General features: G+C 36.5%; 1 protein-coding gene across 2 annotated transcripts in view; it reads left to right on the top strand.

Annotated features, from left to right (window-relative positions):
• The window catches only part of ascc3 (activating signal cointegrator 1 complex subunit 3), a 202,395-nt gene that overhangs the window by 10,156 nt on the left and 168,618 nt on the right, over positions 1 to 23,621 (top strand). For both annotated transcript variants that reach the window (XM_049480038.1, XM_049480037.1), the window contains exons 3-5: positions 2,359 to 2,509; positions 8,161 to 8,744; positions 14,830 to 14,950. In XM_049480038.1, the coding sequence (XP_049335995.1) occupies positions 2,359 to 2,509; positions 8,161 to 8,744; positions 14,830 to 14,950 (856 nt within the window). The remainder of the gene's footprint in view (positions 1 to 2,358; positions 2,510 to 8,160; positions 8,745 to 14,829; positions 14,951 to 23,621) is intronic.

Here is a 23,621-nt window from a genome sequence, read left to right on the forward strand (position 1 = left end):
TTTCTAAATTTACACTTTTCCTTACATTGAACTGAAATACAAGAAGGTTAGCCATGTTTGCACTGTGTTTAATATAAAAGCTGCATGTAAGATTAAAGGGAGGATACATGCACAAAAAATTACATCTACATACAGACATCTGGAAAATAAGAGACCACCTAAAAATTATGAGTTTCTTTGATTTTAACAATTGAAAACCTCTGGAATATAATCAAGCGGAAGATGGATGATCACAAGCCATCAAACCAAGCTGAACTGCTTGAATTTTTCCACCAGGAGTGGCATAAAGTTATCCAAAAGCAGTGTGTAAGACTGGTGGAGGAGAACATGCCAAGATGCATGTTTAAAACTGTGATTAAAAACCAGGGTTATTCCACCAAATGTTGATTTCTGAATTCTTACAACTTTATGAATATGAACTTGTCTTCTTTGCATTATTTTAGGTCTGAAAGCTCTGCCTCTTTCTTTGTTTTTTTTTCATCCATTTCTCATTTTCTGAAAATAAATGCTCTAAAAAAAAAAAAAAAAAAAAAAAAAAAAAAAAAAAAGAAACATATTGGAAACAATAATTGTGCTGTTCGTTTACAAATAAAAACACTGAAGTTATGTAAGAACTAAAAATCGTATTAGGAATCGCTCAAATATTTGAAGAATATATATTTTTTTGACAATATTGCCCAATCCTAATGTATAGCCATAATTGCTTTTTTGTACTGTATATTTAGGCAGTTTAAATTAGGGGTAACAGACAGGGATGCAGGCATTTCTAGTGAGTGGTGACTTTTTATAGCCACTGTAAATGACCATAAATATTTTTAACTGTTACATTTGTAAATTATTAATTTATTTAAAATAAGTATTTCCGTTTAGCACATAGAAAAGTTAGGTTTGTGGAAATTTAGTGGACTTATGTATTGGGGGCTGTAACCAGCACAGAAGCTGTAAATCTGTCTATGAATGAACAGAAAGCAGTTTGAATGCTAATCCATTGTCAAAAAAAATTCAGCCAACCAGTTGCTACAGGGAGAGATTTGTCTTCGACGGTAATGTCCTTGGGCACGTACCTCTATTAACCTAGTCACCTACATTATTCATGTGTCTGACAGTCTCTCTCTTCTCTCACTCCCCCCTCTTGTTTCTCCTTAATCTTTCTGTCTCCTGACTTTGCTTTTATTTGGCTTTTTAGGAGGTGGTAGATTACGCTTCAGATCAGCTTAAATGACCTTCTCAGCTCTGAATTTAAATCCTTAAAGCAGCTAACCTGCTGTTTAAGTGATGAAAAAAAAGATTCTGAACTTAGTCTTTAACATTCAAGGACACCAAAGAAATGATGCAATAGCATGGTGCTAACTTTCTTTGTGGCCTTTTAGCATTATCAAGATGTACATATGTGCAACTGTCGCATTGTAGGATGTGCGTTGTCGAATTACATTTTTTTAAACATTTTGACTGTTTGATGGGAAAGGAGATTTTATGGAAAATTCCCATTTTCAGAAACCAATTATATTTAGCAAATATAATTTATTTTTATATAATCCTGGATACACAGCATGCATGTTGAAAAATCTTGTGAAAAGCCCCCTTTTTTAAATAAATATAAATATATATATATCAGAATGACAAATGCACAATGTTCGTTATTTTTATATCTGCTGCCCAATATCATGTGTTTTTCACACAGATGCATTAATAATATCATGACATGTTAGGTCATTAACTTCTGATGGATTTCTTTTTTTAAATACCTATATTTTTAATGTGCAATATGCATCTTGCTTAAAAAAATTGCAGTGTCATTTTTTCCAATGTTATTCAGCCCTTCTAGGTATTTTAATTAATTATTTTAAACATTGAATATGAAATGTATAGTAATATATTGCTTTACATTTACATTTAAGACATTCAGTAGACACCCTTTTCCTGAGCAACTTACAGTAGTGCTTCATTTCCCACTCTAAAATTATCTTTAGCAAGTTTCAATAAGATGGAGACCAAAAACACAAAGATACCTGAAAGCTTAGATGCTCCAAAATAACAAAATTAGTTTGGATACCAAGACAAAAAACTCAACAGCTAGACTGTGTTTGAATGTCAAACAAATCAAAGTAAGACATTTAAATGCAATTACAGGCCTTTAATAACTGCAAAATTAGTGTTAAGTGCTCTTAAAAGAGATGAAGTCTTCAGTCGACATTTCAAAACATCAAAAGACTCTATTTGGAAACCCAGGGGAAATCTGTTCCACCACCTTGATGTGAAGTTTGGATTTTAAAAGGATCTGACAAATTTTCCTTATAGAACTCCAAAAAACAGTTTTAAAGATATCTAACTTTACAATAACAGCAATCTCTTTTGCAGGCAAAGCGTCAGAAGAGGCAGGAACTGTTTGCGAGAGATGGGCTGACCTGGCCTAAAGTTGTCCAGTTCTTCACACAACACCTTGAAAGGAAGGAGCAACAGGCAACCTCTCAAGAGCTGAAGAACATTCTACAAGCAGCTAAACAGATAGGTGTGGTATTTAATTCTTTTATATTAAGGACATTTCTAGGTTTTTGAATGTGTTTAAATTCTCTTTGCGACAGTGTTTTTTTTTATCTTAAAAAGGCAGGAAAATCACCAATAAATTGCAAAAATATATGTACCATCTGGTGCGTTTGCACTCCCAATTGTGTGTTAGATGTTGTTAGGGTATCACAGAGGTTTCAGTCCTCATTAAGTGTGCCACTGCTAATTCTGAACTGCAAATGTCACAGCTGTAAAGATGGTGGTAAAAATGGTTCTGCTAAAGGTAGTAGAAAGTTAAATCTCCCAGTTTAACTTGTTTTAATATGTTTGACGCCTGTGTCATTTAAGATTTGTTCACAAAGCTTTTTTTCTACCAACATTTTGTAACTGGAATTCAATCAATCAATCAACTCAATTTTAAGTCAGGAGCATTTATAGTATAAAGGGGATTGAAAACATTAGATATGAAATTAAAAATAGGTAGTAGTAATAATAATAATAATAATAATAATAATAATAATAATAAATAATTGCACACTTTAAATAAATACATTTAATATAGGTGAATAATATATATATCTTATGATCTATGTTCTTACACTTGACAAGCAGGTGGTTTAGCTACTTTACCCCTTCAGAGCTGTAAAATTGCATAACAGAAACACGTTTTAGAAATATTTACATTTTTTTACCTTACCTTTTCTATCCCCTTTCTATACATGTACAATATGTGTCATTATAACTCTAGAGGAGTTCAACTGTCTAATTGCCACTCAAGAAGCAGGAGTTTAAGTTCATGTACCATTAAACCTGCAACATTCCATGGTTGGAAGTCTTCCCAATGCAATAGGTGTGTTCTAGAGAAAACTGGAAAATGGGGACCGAGGCAAAATGCAATTGACATAACTTTACACTTGTCACACAATTACAGGTATCAAATTGACACCTGTAATCAGTTACTTTTATTTTGTCGGATTGATTTTACATTTTTATTCACAGTGTGGGGATTGCACATGACCCATTCTGAGTCAGAGTTTCGGCCAACGCTCTTGGTCAGCCTTTTGTGCCCAGTATGTTCCCTTTTTCATCAATTTGCTGTGCTCCATTTTACAGCCAACACCGGCACATTAAAGAACAAATTGAATTAGCCAACACTTGTGTTAATGTAATTGAGCCACCATAAGGTTAGGGTCGTTTCCCTCACGCCACCCACATGCTCCCATTTTGAACCTCATCAGTCGCAGAGGTGACCAGACTTGTAATGGCCCTGCGTGGATCACCCCACAGTCGTATTTAGCCGTCCTGATGCGTCGAATAATTAGATTAGATGCAAATCCCCCAATTCAGTCTTAGTCAAACAGGGCAGCATGCTGAGTTCTCTCCCACTGCTCATATTACTGTTCTGATCCTGTTGGCAGGGGGAGCGAGCTGGGCTGGGGTGGGGGGTGTGAGAAAAACAGCAGGGCAGGGATTGGAACATGGCAGGACTCCCTCTCTGCTTCTAATCCCATCGTAGCTCTCATGAATACAAGAGAGCCTCTGGTCACAGCAGGTGTGGCACATTTATGGTGGAAATGAATGAGGGCTGTGAAGGACAGAAAAGATCCGTATTTTCGGCGCTGAGTCACTGCTACACCGGCCATGACAAAAGCCTCACTAGTCTTCAGCTTGGTGGTGCGCCTTTGTTGGTTTCTGGTCAGATTTTCTGTGCACCAAGCCTATTTGAAGTTTAGGTGCCCATCTAAAGCTCCAGGCAAACTCTGTAGTTTTAGAAATTGCTTTTTAAATGGAATGATCTGTGAGCAGTAGTGGTCATGAGGTCACATGGTGCCAGACACAGACATTCTGCTTGTGTCCTATACAATCCAAATGGAAGTTCTCTCTGGGAATGATATTTAAGAGTGTAATACATTTTTATTTTTATTGTGTACCTTTTTGTTTTGTACTTTAGGACCATACTAATGCTCTTTAAAAGGGTGCAATTGCATTATTTAGTGTTTTACTGAGTAAACAAACATTGCTGCAATGTTGAGTTGTGTGAGTTTTGTACTCTACTAAAGCACTACACTGTAAAAAAAAAAATCCCCAAATTCTTATTATACTTATTATACTTATTATATTGTGTTCAGATCATTAATTTAAATATACATTAATGTATAATAAGTCTCACCATCTTAAAAAAAATCCTCATTGTTTTTAGTTAGATCTGATTTTAGGGTACCATTTTATAATAAGTGTCTCTAATAACTGTGCAGTTACACATTAAGACTCATATAAAAACAGTGTAACTATTGGTCATTACACATTTTTTGCAGCTGTACAGTTATGTAATTACATGTCTTAGCATCAGTTTTGAAATAGGGCATAATTTTAGTGAGTTTTCATATGTAATAGTGTGTGTAGAATAAGTTGTGTATAAATGTATATTTCTCCAACAGCTTTTGTGTGGTATTTAAATAGGGCTGTGATTGTTTTTAAATACTAAAAATCATTATTGAGGTTTCGTCGTACGTGTACGTACATCATACTTTTTACATGTAATTACATAATGTGTACAATGGTAATTCATTTGTAACAATGCATACTTCAGCAAAAGTTACACCGTTATTATATGAGCGTTATTGTGTAACTACACAGTTATTAGAGAAACTTATTATGCAAATAGATTCTTCCAGGAGCTAATGGGAAAAGGGTACTCAAAATAGTTGTTGTGCACACAAAACCAACTGTAGATTACTGAAAGTGATGAGGAACCTTAATGTGAAAAAAAAAAAAGATTAAATCCATCATCAGGTGAAAACCCCTGCAGGTCTGCTTTGTAGACCCCATTCAACTGGAGTTAAAATGATCATGTGCAGAGTAGTTGGCCTGGCCTCAACTAGGGTTCAAATACAATTAGTACATTTTGCCAGCACAGGTTATTTAGTCAGTCTAACAATAAAGTTAGTTGAAGCAATTGGTTAGAGTTCATCATGCATTTCATTATTTTGTTGTTTAGCTGCTTTAAAAATCACCTTTATAAGAACATTTTCAAGTTTTGTAGAACGGTAAAAAATGACACCAAATCAGGATCAGCATTATGGTGGATGTAAAACATAAAGAAAATGTTTTTGTTGAAGGTTACAAATTTCACATTTTACCACTGGTACCCCAGTGTTGCTCAACTGCTATGCCTCTCTGGAATAAGGAATATGGATTTATCTTCAGCCATCTGCACTGTAGAGTGTAATGTAGAGCAATGGTTTTCAAACCTCTCCTCTGGGACTTCCAGATGGTCTACATTTTTACTGCAGCTCAGAACACATAAGGATAGAGCAAAATGTGGACTGTTTGGACGTCCCTGAGGGGACTGGTGTGAGAGTCACTGATGTAGAATGTTCAGTCCAATTTTAATCAATGCGCTGTGTTACATAACTGCTGAATATCATGGGAAAACTTTTTATAGCTGTTAAGGTTCTTGAACTCTGTAGTGTTCAACTGAATAGGATTTAAAATAGAAGCACTTATAACAAGTACATATTGAAAGCAGTGAGCAGCAATGAGAGGTTTTGGAACTAAACAGAATTTTGATGTCTTATTTAACTTGCTTTTGCCACCCTTTTTCACAAGTTTTGGTATGGATACATTCGTTGTACAGTTGCACACGCCTCACTGAGTCAGTTTAAGCCGGGTTCAACCACACTTTTTTTTTTTCTTTCATTTTACACACAATTATAGGCAGTGTGTGCAGCAGAGAGTGAGATGCATTTAGAGAATTTTAATTGGACCCAATCCCTGTCTTCCTTCTTCATGGGCACATTTTATCCTTTAATTGGACAGTCAGTCGCTTTCCTTATTATTAATGTGTGGTCTGACTGAAATTGGGTCTGAAATACAGAAAAAAATACGCATGTAGTTACTGGATATGTGTGGTGTAGAAAGTGAATTTAATTGTTTTTTAAATGTTTGCCTACATGTGATATAGGGAAGCTCCCATATTGTGTGTTTCCTTTTCTTGACCCAATCCTGTTTCACATCTTGGCCCTACCACTTAGCCCTTCTTCTCTGTTTTGTGCGTTAACACCTACTGAAAGGGTGTCCTGATTCTTGAGATAGAGGGGTGGGGTGAAGTGTTGGGGCTACTTGGCTTTCCGAAAGCATAGTTTCCAGAGGCAGGCTACAAACAGATGGTAGTGAAAATCAGAAACCAAAGAAACCCACAGATGTAATATTCTCTTAGTTTTTTTTCTAATTATTTAGAAAAATGTTCTCCCAATTTTCTCCCAATTTACACAGCCAATTACCCATCCCACTCATTAGGACTTCCCTTATCACTAGTGAGGCCCTGACACTAGGAAGGTAAAATACAAACACATGCCTCTTCTGACACATGTGAAGTCAGCCACCGCCTCTTTTCAAACTGCTGCTGATGCAGCATTGCTGAGTAGCATCACAGTGAACCAGCGATCTCATGATCATAGTGGCAGCGCCTTAGTCCGCTGGACCACTCAGAGCCAATATTTTCTATGTTAAAAATTATATTAACCGTTGCATTATCTTCCAACCTATTACTATGGCCCTTTTCATTATAGCAAACTCAAAGTTGTATGTCTCAGTAGCTGGATTGTTAACTAGCTAATTTCCTATTCCACCTTAAATTATGCAACAGCACTTACTAATTCTGTAGCATTTAAGGGGGGAATTAAACAATTTAAACAAGAAGCTAGCAAATAGCTGTCTTAAGCTCCTTTTCACCAAGGAATCAAGGATAATGATATATTTAAGGAGATACAATCAGGGATGCATCGATGTAGGAATAACGGGCCAATGCCAATATCCGGTATTACACATTTATATATCTGCTGACGCTGATATACACGTTTGTAACTTGCACAGAATCTAGACCTGGTGTAACTTTATAACTTTTAATATTATAAAAAAAATAAATGTAAAAAATTTGCTTAATTCGATGGATTATAAAGTAGCATGGTCAGTGTTGGCCAATAGTAGTAGTGTTCCCAGTGTGGCTTGGTCCTTTTTTTGGCATACAACTAATATGTCAGCAAGTATCGGTTTGTAATGTTGGCCAAATCGGCCAATACTAATGATTCTAAAAACAATTATTTGTAAAACAAATTCCAATATCGCCATGAAATCTTGATACAGTGCCCTGAATTTAAGTCCAGTAGTGAGGTTGCTAAACTTTATATTGATATTGTGACAAATCGTATTGTTTTCTTTTACAAAACTTCATCGATATGTGGCATTAAACGTCAATATTTTTATTGAAACATAGGCTCACCCCAAGGTTAACTTACTAAAGTTATTGCTGCATTACTCAACATGGTTCTAATCAAGTGAATGAGGTAAACCTGCAGTAAAGAATATTGCTTGTCTAATTCTGTGAATCTGACACTAACAATTGTTGGTATTTTGTTGTTTGGGAGTATTTTATCCTCTTCAGTAACACAGATGCTGTAAAGTATCGTAAAGAATTGTAAATTGCTATATATCATGTATTGCAATCAAGACATCATTATCATGGGCAAAGTATTGTGATAATATCGCTTTGTAGTTCAGCTGCAAGGGGAAGGGTGTCGCTCGGGTTATAAATGATGTTCTTGGACCTTAATCTCTGTCTGGTTTTTTTTTTTAATCTCTCTCTGTGTTTTTCAGTTGGTACAGAAAATGGACAGGATGCCATTGAAAGTGCTGCAGTCTTCTTGTTTAAGACATTCCACAACAAAGACCAGATTGGCCATGAAGAGACGCGTGCCATCAAGCAGATGTTTGGCCCGTTCCCAGCTTCAGCTGCTGAAGCGTCCTGCGCTGCTGTGGGCCGACTGGTGGATCAGTTTGGAGAATCCCAAGTAGAGGCTTTCATCCAGACACAGAGCTCCTTCAAGTCTGTGGATCGTGGGGCTGCTTTTGGACGAAACATCGCCTTCTCCTTCGACACTTACGTTATAGACAACCAGGACCCCCTGCCCTGGGAAGAAGAGAATGATGAGGACCGAAGCCTGGACTTCAACAGCTTCCTCAACAACCATGCTGGTGGGCGGAGGACTGAGGTAGAGGCGGTTGGCGCACAGTCAAGGACTGCACCGACCCAGAGCAGCGCTGACGGCTCTATCCTCAGAAGAGAGGTGGAGAAATACCTGAGTGGAGGCAACATGGGCTCATCCAGTGTAGAAGAACTGTGCACCTCATTGTTTGAGATGCTGACGTCCACCAGGAGTGACGATGAACTGCAGAATGAGGTGAGACCCACTGACTGTTTAGTGATTCTCTTAGATTTTGCTTTAAAGAGCTCGCTCTTATTGAGAGTACGGCCCAATCATTGGTTCATCAGCCAGTAGTGAGGTTTTTAAAAATCCTGAAAAGCAAAACCTCAAAACACAGAACATACATGTCCAAATGTTTGTGGATACCCTGCTTAATGCATTTGGCTATGTTATGCATATTAGCATTATTTATATTAGCATTAAAGTAGCATGACTTAATAAACCCTAATTGTTTTTTGCTGCTCATTTTATAAATATGAATTACATGCATTATGTACAGTAATTTATGTTTTGGGTACTTTTTTTAAGTTAAACTCGTTTCTGGGAGTTGTGAACCGTATTTTTTTGCACTATAAGGCTCACTTAAAGTCCTTGCATCTTATAATCCAGTGTGCCTTCTGTATGAATTTTACCAGTCAGGTTGTAAGAAGCAGTAAAGCAATTCGTTATATATACCGTGTTTTATATACCAGCACCAAGGCTAGAGCAGTATTAGCTTTAGCTGCTAACTGCGCTAAGTGCTAGCTCTTTTGCCGCTCAGAGGTGAGTATTATCGGCCTGTAACCTGGTGCTAACCCCGGCTAGCACTGCTGAAGTATTATTAGCATTACCAGCTAACCATGGTAAGTGCTAGCTCTTTCTACATTCAGAGGTGAGTATATTGTAATGTAGTCTGCGTATTTACTGTGTTAAAACAAGCTACGTGGGAAGGGCTGCTAGTTAATATTACAGGTCTCGCCACCCAGTTCATAATTGATAATCAGTCAGATGATTTATTGTTCCTGTGTTTAAGTTCTGAAATAGATACATTATTACTTTCATCCTGAACCTCATTCCCGTCCTTCAGAAGCGTCCACAGGGGGAGGCTTATTAAGATATTATTTGAAATTAATGCGAGACTTTATGATAATTATAATAATGAAGTGCATATAATGAGCCAGAATTGCAGAAGCTTGTGAACAACCTTACATCAAACCTAAATGTTAATGAAGTTCATAAACACTCAATTTACAGCACTGTGATGATGTTACATATATTTTTGAATAACGTTAAACTTTGTTTAAATATAATTATAGTAATTAAATGGTTTATATTGTATAGCTGTATTTTGGCACATTCACAGTTTAACACATCTTAACTGTAAAGCAGCTTTAATATAAGTTAAATGTCTCAGATATTCATGCTTAATGGAGCCGCTGTTTTCTATTCTGCCTTGGGCTACACAGCACTTGGCTCATAGTGCAGCGGGCTAAAGGTAAAATGAGTTGAACTTTGACCCTGTGCTGCACTTACTTTTTAAATGTGCCGCAAATGTCAGTAGGCTATTTTCTTAAATCCTTTTCTCGAACAATAACAAAAAAGCTGATGTTATATAGTCCATATTTCAGTTTTAATTCATCATAATTGAGTATTTCTGGTGTTGGAGTACCTTTAATGGTGTTTTTTTGACTTGAGTGCTTACGTATAGTACCAGTCAAAAGTTTAGAAACGCCTCTTTCAACAATTCTTCGTTTCCAATGGTTTTTCTTTACTGTTATTATTTTCTACTTTGTTTATCAATAGTTTTGAAGGGTTTCACATTGGAATTATATAGTAAACAAAAAAGGTGTATATGTTAGATTCTTTAAAGTAAACATCTTCATGAGGAATTAGGGCTGTCATGATAATTATGTCAACGACTTATTTTTTATTAATATATCAGTATGTTAAAATGACTTTAAAATGATAATAAAATCATTTATCACAATGATATTTATGATAATAAATTGTCCAAAACAATTGGTTATTGTGACAGGCCTACCTGGAATGGGTTTCCAACAAGATGAGTTTATATTTGCGTCAAGGAGTCGCTGGTATTTTGTGTAATCCATTCTTCTCTCCCTTGCAGTGTTGCCAATTCCACCTTTTTCACCAAGTTTTCAACTTTTGTCTAGTTTGTAACATACTGTGTACATTACATTTTGTGAGAGCTAAAGGATGTATTTCTTATGACTTTTAAACAGTGCTGTACAGCAGAACAATGTATCAGCACTCCTTTCGGAAGGTTTACCTGCATTGGCAGTATATAAGCAGTTTTCTTTCTACCTCCACAGTTCCCCTGAATATTAATTCTGCAGTGGCCCACAGACTTACACAGACTAACACGCGCATATTTTCTAAACATTTTGCTGAGGACTAAGCTCATACCGAAAAAAAGTTGCAGCACTCTTCCAGCATATATTAAAGCATATATTTAGCTAGAAATACATCCTATTGTTTGTAAAAACTGCAGCAGCATCTCTCTCCAGTGAGGATTCGTTATTTCTTGATTTTTAGTTGAGTTCTGAAGTATAATCTAGTGTCAGTCAATGTGGGTGTTCTCCACGGCTGTGTAGATACGAGGTCAGTGTGTGATATGAACGCATGGGTTTTGCGTGCTTTAAATCATTGATTCACTCAATAAGTCGACTCAAGGTGTCTGAGCACCAAATATATGTATATTATATCATATATAATCGCTCTCTAATTTTTCTACAAGTAAACCTAGTTTTAAATGATTTCTTTGTCTTTCTTGTGTCATCTGTAGTTTGATTTTTAGCAGGTGGGAAAAAAAAATATTAGTATCTAATTTTTTTTGAAAATCGAATATATACATATATATTTGGCTATAATCGTCCAGCTTCGTAAATTACTTCATACATGATGTCTTCTGATGTAGAAAAGAAGAAAAAAAAATTAAAAAATAAATAAAATTAAATGAGAAGGTGTGTCCATACTTTTAACTAAGCCAATGCTGCTACCTGTAAAACTTTTCAGGTTTTGCATAGTTCTCAAAGCTTCCTTTATCTCCTCAGCCGTGTTCTCACAATTTAACTCTCTTCCTGTCTGGTTTCTTTGTTCTTTCTTTTCATCCGTGAGTTGACCTTGTTGTCTTTTTTGCCCTAACCCCTACACCCCCACACCCACACAAACACACCTCACACACACACACACCTCACACACACACCTGTAAAGTTTAAGTATAAGGTCTGGGATCTGAGTTATATCACATTTTAATGTTCCTCACGTAGTTGACATTTGGACTGTAACTCTCAAACTGACATCTTTAGGTGTAGGATGCCCTTTGTCTTCTAGGCTTTCCATGTGTCTCCCTGCAAGTGCCTCCAAAGTCAACAGCAAAGTTGAATGCACTTTCACTAACTACCATTACACTTAACTGTGGTGGAGAAGAGAAGAAATGGCCCAGGCCAGCTATTAATGTTTCACATTTGTACTTAATGATGACATTTGGTGCAGTAGAAAATGCAGTGTTCTTATGATCGGAGAAAAAAAGAGAGCACCATTAAGAGAAAAGTCAAGTTTAATGGTAGTTGGAGTTGTATGCAAAAGTTTGGGAACTCTTTTCCAAATTATGCATTTATTCTTGTTTTACAAAAAAAAAAAAAAAAGAAAACATCCCTGCTTTTGAGAGATTCTTATTCTTGACTTGTTTTGCGTTCACAGCCTGTGTAAGCTCTATCCACACATTTTCTACAGGGTTTCAGTCAGTGGACTTGACCAATATAATGGTGGATTGTGATGTATCCTGTTGTTGAAACTATTCTAATTTCAGATGCAGGCTTTAAACAGATGATATATTTATATTTGCATCAAGGATTGAGTAGTATTAGGTGAAGGTAATGCCAATCACACCTTTGCTAAATGAAGACAAATAATTCTATTTTGACTTATCAGTCCACAGCAGTTGTTTCCGCTTTTTTTTACCTGTCTAGATCTCCAGTAGCATACTTTAAAGTTTAGTAAAAATGTTGCAGGTAAGATTTTTTAGAGCTGTTAAAGTAAAAGCACACACAATGAATCACCTAATGTGAATATATAATGTGAATTTCATGTTACCAATCAAACACTTATTCTGTCACTAAATAACTAAATACGCATTTTACCTGTTTTAGCAACAGATGAGTGATTGTGTTGGTCTTATAGATCGCTTTTGACCTCCACAGTTCCCCTGAACATTAATTTACTCTCTGCACCAATTTTTTTACTCTCTCTCTGTATTGTGTAGAAGATAGGGTGACTCAGTATTTGCATAGGCCCTGTTGATGGATGAATTTTCTTTTAATTGCCTTAAAATTTTTGCATAAAGGGCCCCTGAATAATAGTGTTTTTTTTTTTTTTTAATGGTTATGAATAGGACGACTGGTCAATATTAGAAACATGAAAGAGACCATGCTGTCTATTTATGGGTAAGGCCCCACCCCTCAGCCAATCAGCTTGCTGGTTACACAGCAAAGATTTGCTCACTTTTTCGCCCACATTAAAGTGTGATGCCATTGGGTGCAAAAAAAGAAATCGTATGAAGTGTAAAAATGAAGTATAATTACGTATTTGTATTGCTCTTAACAATGCTTTTGTTTAGCTAGTCATAAATATATAAAATACATTTAGTCTGTATAATCCAAACAGCTGAAGACATTATGGCATTATAAAAATAAACAAATAAAAGCGACAGAAAATAAAGAACAAACAGAAAAACAACTCTTTTCCAGACTCTAAAGCCTAGACATACAGGGTGGACTGGACTATGGGGGCTTTCTGTGGAAAACCTTTCCTTTGTAAATCCCTAGGGAGTGACAGGGAAACTGACTGGGGTCAGAGTCTGCCTAGGTAAGATGGGCAGAATTTATGCGTTATGAAGAACAAAGAAACTCCAGTCATCTCCTCAGTGATAAAACTCTCTCATCTGGACAGCAGGAAAAGCCAGCGAGTGAGTTTCTAGCACTTGAAGGTTTGTTTCATGTGGTCGCAAGATAGAGTGTAGACTTTACAATCAAGATCAAGTAAATGGTTCAATAAATATTTTGAAGCATCCTTTTTGCTTTGAGCTTTGTAGGGTGTTTATTATGTAGTCGGACTGTGTATTGGCAGGAACTGAGCAATAAGTGATGTTTAAAGATACAGAGGTTAGAATTCAATACATTTACAGTATATTGTGATGCTGTAAGCAATAAGATATGTTGCTAATCTGAATGAAAGAGAATTTTGCTTTTTATGCAGTCAGAACAATGATGAAGAACACTACTGCCATCTAGTGGGTGGGGTTTAAACAACACAAAATGAACCACTGTTTGCTACTAACCATTTCTTTAGTAAATCATTTTATTTTTTTTTAAACAGTGCTAGTTATGTATAAGAAAATGTTATATTTATGCATTATTCCCTTTTTGATAGATTTGACACTTATTTGACACTATTTAATCTTCTTGATTAAAAATGAACTTTCTTCATTCTCTGATATGGTTTTCTGTGGGTTTCTTTTGCTTCTTAACAAAATGCTGAATTCACTTAATCCAAAAGGCTTAATCTAGTGTTAATGAGGAAAGACTTTTTTTGCACTGAGCTACAAGAGCATTAGATATGAGGTTAAGTGCTGTTTTTGAATAAATAATTGGTTCTTATATTAAGGCACAGCAGATCCAGAGATGCAAATACCACATCTAGAATAAAATCTTACAACTGAGCATCCAACTATCCAATTAATTGTGGTCCCCTTAAAATGGGAGGCTGATTTTAAGAAAGGTTCTATGTAAATCTTAATTATTGTTTTGTTTTAGAGCCAGTGTTAAAGCTGTAAAGTTAAAAACTGTCCCCAGTCCTCTTGTGTGCAGGCCACCTTATATTTGTTTATTTGATGAGGGAGAGATTGAGTGGATTTCTGCATGTAGGCCATGGCATGGCAGAGTACTTTAGCGGCCAGTTTGTTGTCGTTTTTTTTTTTTTTTTTTTTCTCGGAATGCTTATTAAGTTTTTAACATTCTGAGCATTTGTTGTGTGCTGGCTTTAAAAGGTTTGCTTGGTGTTTTTTTTGTGGTGCTAAGTGCCAGGTGGCTGTGTTCAGCAGGCTGAGCAGCAGATGAGATTCTGCTCCAGACTTAGGGCTGTGGGGGATGATAATTGCCAGGTGCTCACATTTGGCATACAGAAAGTTTCATGTTCTGGCTGCGGTAGTAATTTATTAATTTATTTTGCATTCTTGCTGCGGTGCTGATGGGTCTATCTCTTCTTTTTCTTGTACACACAGCTGTTTGAGTTCCTTGGCCCAGAGGGGTTTGAGATGATCTCCGTGCTCCTCCAGAGAAGGTCAGACATTGTGGATTCTCTCCTGTCTGCCCCGCCTGACAGCAGACTCGGCTACCCACCAGGTGAGAGGTTTGGAAGCACAGTTCAGTGGCTTTAGAACAAACTGTGAACTTTGTGCTTAAAGAGTCTGAGGCAAGTGATAGTCTTTAAATTTTTTAAGTAATGCATACCAGAGAGGACTGTTTTCTTTATGTTTAATCAACTTAAATTACAAATTGGCTGTAAGGCATAATGACATTTCTCTTTTGTACCTGTAATACGTCCCCTTGAAACAGAGTTACCTCCCCCCAAGAATTTGAACGACCCTTCAAGCACCCGATAAAGATATAGCTATAACAGTGGAGAGCTAAAGTTCAGCAACCTAACTTTTTTATTAGCTTTTATTTTTCTGTTCCACCTTAATTGCTACAGCCTGTGATTTTAAATTAGCACCATTTAATATGAAGTGACAGTAAAGTTAGTTAGCTAACTATTGAAACAAACTACAAGCGTTTTTTTTTTCTTTTCATATGCTTGTTATGCAGAATATGGCCATAAAAGATTGAAAGTACACATTAAACTATGGTAATATAGTGGTTATTATAATTTTAACAAGAACATTACTCCCCTTACTGTGGAGGGTCATGTAGCCTTAAAACTTCCCCTGCCTCTCCAGCCTAACAAGAATTGGGACACCCTATCCTTAGGCATGCACATGCAAAACGGAGGGGTGGGGCCAAGGCGTGAAATGGGATTTGGCCAAAGTCCATATCCTTGGAGTTTATGGTTTGTTACCCTGTGCACACTTGGTCCAGTTCAGATCAGTTTATACTGCTGTTCAATAGGGACTGCCTCTCCCCATACTTGACACTGATTGGTTTGTAGAAGGTTGTCAGTTTGGCAAGAATCCTTTTACAGTTGTTGTGCCAAATGTGGCACCCCTAGCAGAATCTGACATCTGGCTTCCGTCTTGCATATGCTTATGCAATCTGCTGTAAAATCAGATCCTGTTTACTCACGGTTTTAAACATTGTGTGCTAGAACTCCTCTAAAACTTTACATTAAAACATCATGTTAGAATAACATTGAACTAATTAAAATTGGGTCACATTTAGCAAAAAAGAAAACTGTAAGAATACTGTAACAGCCTACTATATTTACTTGTTATACTACAGTCAGTCAAAAATATATATTATGTAAAAACACACAGTGGGAGGATACACACAATATGCAAACAGGTGGTGCCACAAGCCAGTAAAAGCCAATTTATTTTGTTGTTTTTTTTTCTAAAATTATATTAGTTTTATGCCAGATGTAAAGGGATACACACCTTCAAAAAGTTCCACTTTTGTCTCGTCAGTCCACAATATATTTTCCAGAGTCCTGAGGATCATGAAGATGTTTTGGCAAATGTGAGACTGGTCTTTGTGGTCTTTTTGCTCAGCAGTGTTTTTTCCTTGTAACCCTCCCATGGCAGTTGGCCATGGCCTGTATTTTTTGATGATGTTTTGGTTTCTTTTGGGCCCTCCTGGATGAGTTGTCCATGCCCTTTTGGAGTCATTTCTGTAGCCTGGCCACTTCTGGGAAGGTTCCATGGGGGATTTGCTTTTTCACATAGGGCCAGGTTGTTTTGAATAGATTTTTTGGATATTAAAGTTTGTTGTTAATCTAAAAATTGTAAGTATGACAAAAAAAGCAAACACCAAATAGACTAATTCTACATGTATGTGTTGCCCAGATATGAGTTCAGCAGACACAACAGTTCTGCTGAAGTTTCCTCAAATTGGTTGCAGTTCAAGAGTGTCAATAAATAAGACCTAATGTACAGCTGGTCACTTCATCCATCTTGAGATTTAGAATTAAATCTGGATAAGACCAAGTCTCATGCAAATGAATGTGTAAAACTCAGCCAAGGTGGATTTAAAATGGATTCAAATTCAATCACTCACAGTATAGCAGTGTAAACATATCCGTCTCTCTTAGAAGAATTTAACAACCAAAACTCACCCCAGTACAACCAAAACTCCTCTACATGGAATGAATGAATCGTTGCTGAGTTGATCAGTCTAAGCAGATTTTGCTCAGACTAAATGGAAATGCATTTGGTCACCACGTGTAAATGCATGTGGTTAAGATCTTATCAGGATACGATCAAGATACTAGTCACTTGAAGTGACCAGGTGTAAACAGGGTCTAAATTGTGAGCTGGGTCAATGCTGATTGCTGTTTTTTCTGGTTTCTACCCCATTGACCTGACCTATCCTTGAATAGTACTTTTAAGAAAGCATATTTTAACTTTTAAACCCAGTGTAAACCACCCACATGGTAATGATTGGAGGGCAAAGTGCTTAGATTTGTTGTCTTTGTAGTGTTTGAGGTGAATTTGAAAGGCCTGTAATGCTTTTAACTGTTTCAAGTGTTGTATTAAAGTAATGGCTCCAGGCATGGAATCTGTTTAAGCTTAGGTTATAAACTTGAATATGAATCAAAGCTATACATGTGAGGCCATAATTGCAGTGCCATTAGGGTCTCTGATGGTGTCGGCAGGTGTAGTTTTTCAAGTGGTCAGTGCTTAAGCATTCTTCAGAGTGCTGTCAAAGCACTGAATTTGGAAAATGCATTCTGGTAATGCTAAAAAATGTTCCTAATTAAAAAAAAATAAATGCATATATACAGAAAATTTACAACAATAAAGTACAGTGTTCATCCAGGGTTGCCTAAAGAAAACATGAACATGTTTGCAGTAATTATCGTAGTTTTCACACTATAAGCCACACTTAAAATCCTTTAATCTTCCCCAAAAACGTCAGTGCACCTTATAATACAGTGTATGAATTTTACCAGTCAGGTTGTAAGAAGCAGTGAAGGCGCTCTGCTAAAGTGCAGCATTATACAGGAGTTTCAGTAAAGTTCTCCAGCACAAAGCAGTATTAGCATTAGCCGCTAAACGCAGCATTTGCTCTTTTATTGTTTAGAGGTGAGTATATCAGACTGTAGTCTGCGTGTTTACCATGTTAAAATAAGCTACTTGGGACGAACTGCTGGCTGATAGTTACCAGAACACTCGGGGTACCTCAGTTTAGCGCTGTCAGGCGGTATTTACTAGTGCTAAGCGCTGCTAACCGTGACTAGTGCTGTTGCTAATCGCAGCTAGCTCTGCTGCTAACCGTGATGTTTTGAAAATATTGGAAATCTAAGCTTAGTATAAATCAAAGGAAGTACTTTACTCACCCAAATAAACAGTTTTCAGGAGAGAGATCTGTGTAGATTAACAACACGGTGACACCCTTGTTCCTTGTTGCTTAAAATGTGCCTTGTAATCCAGGGTGCCTTATGTATGAAAATTGACCAGAAAATACACCTTGATTGATAGTTATGTTGCGTCTTATAGTTCGTAAAATACTGTAAATAAATTATCTAAATTATCAAATGATAAATCCACTATTTTAGCTTCACTGTGGGCATGTGAAATTAATGGAAATGATAATATTGGAATTCATGAGTCTCTTGCCTGTACATATGCACTAGTTGGTGCTGTTGGTGATAGAGGGCAAAGTTCTCATTGGAAAGTCTGTTCACAGCATCGGAAAGGTGCCATATGTCCAATGCTGATGGAGTTATTTTTATAGTCACACAAGACCAGGTTTCAGTCTCTATGAATGGGGAAAGAACAATATTATGTAATACTATCTATTATCATTATTAAATATATGTAATGTTTGGTTAAATAATTCACAAAAATGTGATTTTTCGTTATCTTTTTGAATCTCCACATTGAAAGGGACTTTCTCACTAGCACATCAACCCTTCCCTTCAATTACCATGTAACCATCAAGCTGATTGGTCCTCTTTGTTAAAGTGCAGCATTGTATCCATGAACAGATCCCATGTTGAGCAATACACAATCTCCCAGTCTTATTTCAACAAGTAACTGATCTTCCTCTCAGTGGGATGACGTGCATATAAGCACATTGGTGCACACATGCCTGCTGTTTCATGGATGTATTCATTCATGTGCAGACAGATACAGATCATTTACATTTAAGAGTGTGAAGCATCAAAATCCGAGCCAAACAGATGAATCCGATGTGAGTGAAAATTGGACTGGAATAATGAGGCTTGTAATGTGAACGTAGCTAAACATTGCGTTCACTATACAATGATGAAGGATGGAGGTAAACATCCCAACAGAGCCTTTATGTGCTTTCTTTAGTTTTTAATTTTTTTCTATTTTGTATGTTCATACCTTCATTTTCTGTTTCTTTTATTTTCTTTAATTTTTTTTGTAGTTTTTCTAGGTTTACTTTAGGTTTTATTTCTCTTCCTTATTCTTTTACATTTTTTTTCTCTTTGCTTTTCTTTTGTACTCATTATTTCTGTAATTTTCTGTTCTCTCTCTTTCTCATACATCCTAATTGTAGGGTGCCAGACATGCACTGTCAAGAAGAGGTAATGGGCTGCTGGCTAGTTGGGCTGCTTTTCAGATTAGAGTTACCTTGACAACCATGGGGAGAGGTCAGGAGAGGGGCTAAAAGCTGCTGATTATATTGCCCACTGTTTTGCATGCCGTAAAGAGAGGTGTGATTTTATTGTGTGGGATTGCCAAGAGCTGATAAGCTACAGAAGTGCAAGCTGTTTTTGTAGGGGTCCATTAAAAGCTGTAACGTGCATCTTATGGACGAACGTAAACACGGTTAAAAGTGTTCAGTGCAGCAGCCACACGTCTGTCTGTCCGTCTGTCCATCAAGAAATTATTGGAGTAAACCAATTGTGTTTTTGGTGAGCTTCATCAAACATCTAACCTACTTCTGATTACTTTTTTTCTTTTTACCTTTTTATAGCCAATTTAAAATATGATCAATATGTTTTTAGACACTTGTTCGGGTGCTTAGGTGAGAAAGATTGCTGTGAAAATTTGATTGCATTCAGCCATAAGAGGGTTAGTGGAGTCAGATACTAAAGGATATATATATATGCTGGATAATTAGTTCTGGATCAGTTCAGCCCTTAACAATGATATTGTGTTTACAGTGTTGTTGAATGGAGATTATACAAGCTGTATATGTGCAAATGAAAACATGTCAGAAAATGATAGACCTTAAAATAGCTCACTAATTAGTGAAAACTTTTGGATACTTTTGGACGTAAGTGATACCATATGGGACTGACAAATATTATTTCCAAGCTACTGATTCAGTGTTTCCTCTGAAATCAAGGGTATTAAAATAGAATCTACATGAATAACTGTCCCTACTGTCCAGGGGAGGCTTTCAAGTACATTTTGGGGCATCACTGTAAGGATTTGATTGTTTTAGATTATAGGAGAGTTAGTAAGGTCATAAAGTTGGATGATCACAACCTCGCTTCATCCCCAGCTTCCCAGTTTGTCCCAAAAGTATTGGCTGTACCACCATCATTCCAAACCCCTCTAACCCCCTTCTGGCATTAGGCATGGTGCCAGAAGATTCATGTTTACCTGCTTCAGTCCAATTTTAATTGACAGTTCTCTAACTGTGTGTGTTCGTGTGTGTTTACTCTGAAAAGTTTAAAATATAAGCAGTTTGTGTCGTAATTTAAAGAACTTTGTTTAAAACCGTTCAGTAGGTCATGGGACAGAAACTTCTATTGTGTCTTTTAAATATTCTTAAGAACGCTGCACTGAACTGTGGGATATGCATTGTCGGACCTTCTGAATTAAATGTAGATGTGATTGTTTCGCTATCCAGACCCTGCTGGTTGCGAGCATTGCCACCTACTGTGCTGTCCACTGGTGGTGGTAGTGCCTTATTTGATGTATTCCCAATACACACATGACACTGTTGATTAAGGAATGTTAAATGCCTGCGCAATTTTGGAGATTTAATGTCGCAGTCATCTGGCACCAATGATCTCGCCTCTTTCAAACTACAATAATTCACATTGCCTTGCCATGAACATGCTGGTCCGATTTCTACCTCACTCACATGATAACACCTCACAACTTGTATTAGTAAACAATTCACAGTACATATTACTATCCCATGGCTTTTGGCATGTTAGTATATTTTGGTGGATGTAGTTAGCTCTAAATGTTCTTGCTAAATGGTTTATCCCCATATGTAGGGCTGAATTGAATGGAGACAATTTTTAATCATCTCCATTGAATATATATATATATATATATATATATATATATATATATATATATATATATATATATGTATATATATATATATATATATATATATATATATATATATATATATTTTTTTTTTTTTTTTTTTTTTTTTTGTTATGTATATATTTTTTTGTTTTAGTTTTATTTTTTTCACCATAAACTTTTTTTCCACATAAAATATTCCCAGGGTTCTCAGATATAAATGCAGTTGTCTGTTTTATTTTTAAACTTCAAAAAAATATATTTTTAAACTGCATTTAAATCTGAGAACCCTGGGAATATTTTATGTGGAAAGAGGTTTAAAATTATAGTCGATAGATATGTTAGGGGGTAATGAATTAAAAATAATCACAATTTAAATTGCAATAGCAATATTATGTAAAAAAATCGCAATTAGATAATTTTCCCAAATCATGCATCCCTACCCAAAGCATTCTTTGTCTGATTTAATACGATTCTGACTCCAGTTTTACTGCTTTAGACACTAAAATGTTGCTTGTAGCTCTTAGAACAATGAATTCAGCAGCTACAGTTGAGGCTTAAATAGTCAGGCCAGAACATGAATAAACTAATCTTGTGTATCATTGTGAAGAATCTGCTGTAGCACCCCCTGTTGGCAAAAGGTACTTGAAATATCTTGCTGATTTTCTGTGGATAGATGCTCGATCCTATTAAGTGGGGATTGCCCTTTTCTATTTGCAATTGCAAGCAGGAGAATGCTGAATTGAAATGCTGCAGATTTGCTCCGCTTTCTTTTTTCTTTCTCTCCTTTTTTTTCTGCTCTGTAATTGCTCCGCAGAGGTAATTGCTCCACGGGGGGTTGTGGATGCAGTAACAGAAACATAGTGATGCAAAAATAGCCTAAGACAGTCCCACGCAGTCTAATGGGCAGAACATGCGCCTGCACCATGAAGCCAAAGTGTGGGCAAAAGAAACACATCAAAGAGTCAACTAGAGAAAGAGGTGCAGTTCCATGCAACATCAGTGTCAGCAGGGGGCTGTGGGGATACAGACGTGACCGTGTCCCAAATGCAGCACCGAAGAAAAGAGAAGAGTTGCCTTTGAGATGGAAATCGCAGGGAGGTAGAGAGGGTGTCACAGACTGTATGAAAAATTCAAAAGAGCCTTTTGAGTTTTGATGGGCAATCGCTGTGAGCGAGAGGATGGACAAGCCCCGAACCGCAGTGCACAGAAAAAGATTCTCAGTGTGGAGATATTATTGCAGAAAAAAAAGATGAGCAAGCCTTTTCTGAATATCTGTTTCTGCTTTTGCCTATAGTGGTAGCTTGTAACAAGATCGCACTGACAAGAATTGATGGGGCTTTATGATCGAGAGCAACAGACTTTGATGGGGTCGTTCTGAAGATATTGTTAGAATCAGCAGCATTCTTTATATGGAACTTAAAGAAAATTCAATCAGTTCTTTGTGTAGTGAGTAAACAGGCACTTCAAAATCAAGCACTGTGCAGAATAGAAATCCCATGCTTAAGTTTGTTTTTACCTGTATGTAATTGACAATAGACACATAAAAATGGATGGAGGGAATGAATTTAATTACTGTTTCAGTACAGATGCTATTTAGAAAATATTCACTTAAAGTTCCCAATTTACTTGTATTAGTCCAAAGCCCTATACAGACTGGATTAGTTTCCCAGGGGGTCCTGGGGTATTTTTTTTCTTTTATGTGGGGTCCTCTGTGATTTTATTCCCGTCCGGAAGACCACGTACGTGTTTTTCCCAGACAGGCTGAATTACCTACTGTTTTTCGCTAAACTCCGTGGTTCATCACCTTGTGTTTAATAAAATAGCTATTTCTCCACTGTCTCAGACCATAATTACACTTTGGGCACACATTTCCACGGAGATCCACATAAACACAATAGTGAGTGGAAATGGAGGAGCTACTGAACACAATGTCATGTGACCGAGAAAGCAAAAAAAAACTCACTGATCCTCCTGTTTTTTCAATTGCAGTCCAGATGCAGAAGTTTTATCACTGAGTAGAAGTGTGAAATATTTTTCACAGATTTCCCCCTGACAAACTAATCCTGTCCAGATAAGGCTCATGACTCCAAAATAACCCCTCTTTAGAAAAAAAGTTTTAATGGTAGGCTAAACAGCTTGTAATTAATAAAATAATAATAATAATAATTAAAATGTTCACTTGTGCCAGGTAGTTCTTTTCTCTCTTTTGTCACTGCCGCTTTTTGGATATAATTGTTTTGGAACAACAGGTCGTAGCCAGATAATAAAATACAGAAAAAAGTCTGCAATAATTTCTGTGTGCTACAGTTAGGAACTACAAACAATCAGTAACAGCAAAAATGTTTGTGAAGAGCATAGCTTTATATTAATTATAACTATCCTACTGATTAGATATGTTTGCTCCCCAGAAAAAGAGTGCATGGTGTGTCTGGAGTTCTGGAGTAATTTTTAAAGTAACAAATCCTGTACAAATACAAAATAGTACAAAATAGTCTGAACAAAAGCGGTTATAACCTGATTTAATTAACAACACATCACATTGTGAGACAGCATTCACCTCTGTGAGCCATTCAAAGGGCTAGCTCCTAACCTAATCAACCAATTTCTCCTTA

The sequence above is a fragment of the Astyanax mexicanus genome, chromosome 6, assembly GCF_023375975.1.
Source record: "Astyanax mexicanus isolate ESR-SI-001 chromosome 6, AstMex3_surface, whole genome shotgun sequence".
In the NCBI taxonomy this organism is placed as follows: Eukaryota; Metazoa; Chordata; class Actinopteri; order Characiformes; family Acestrorhamphidae; genus Astyanax; species Astyanax mexicanus.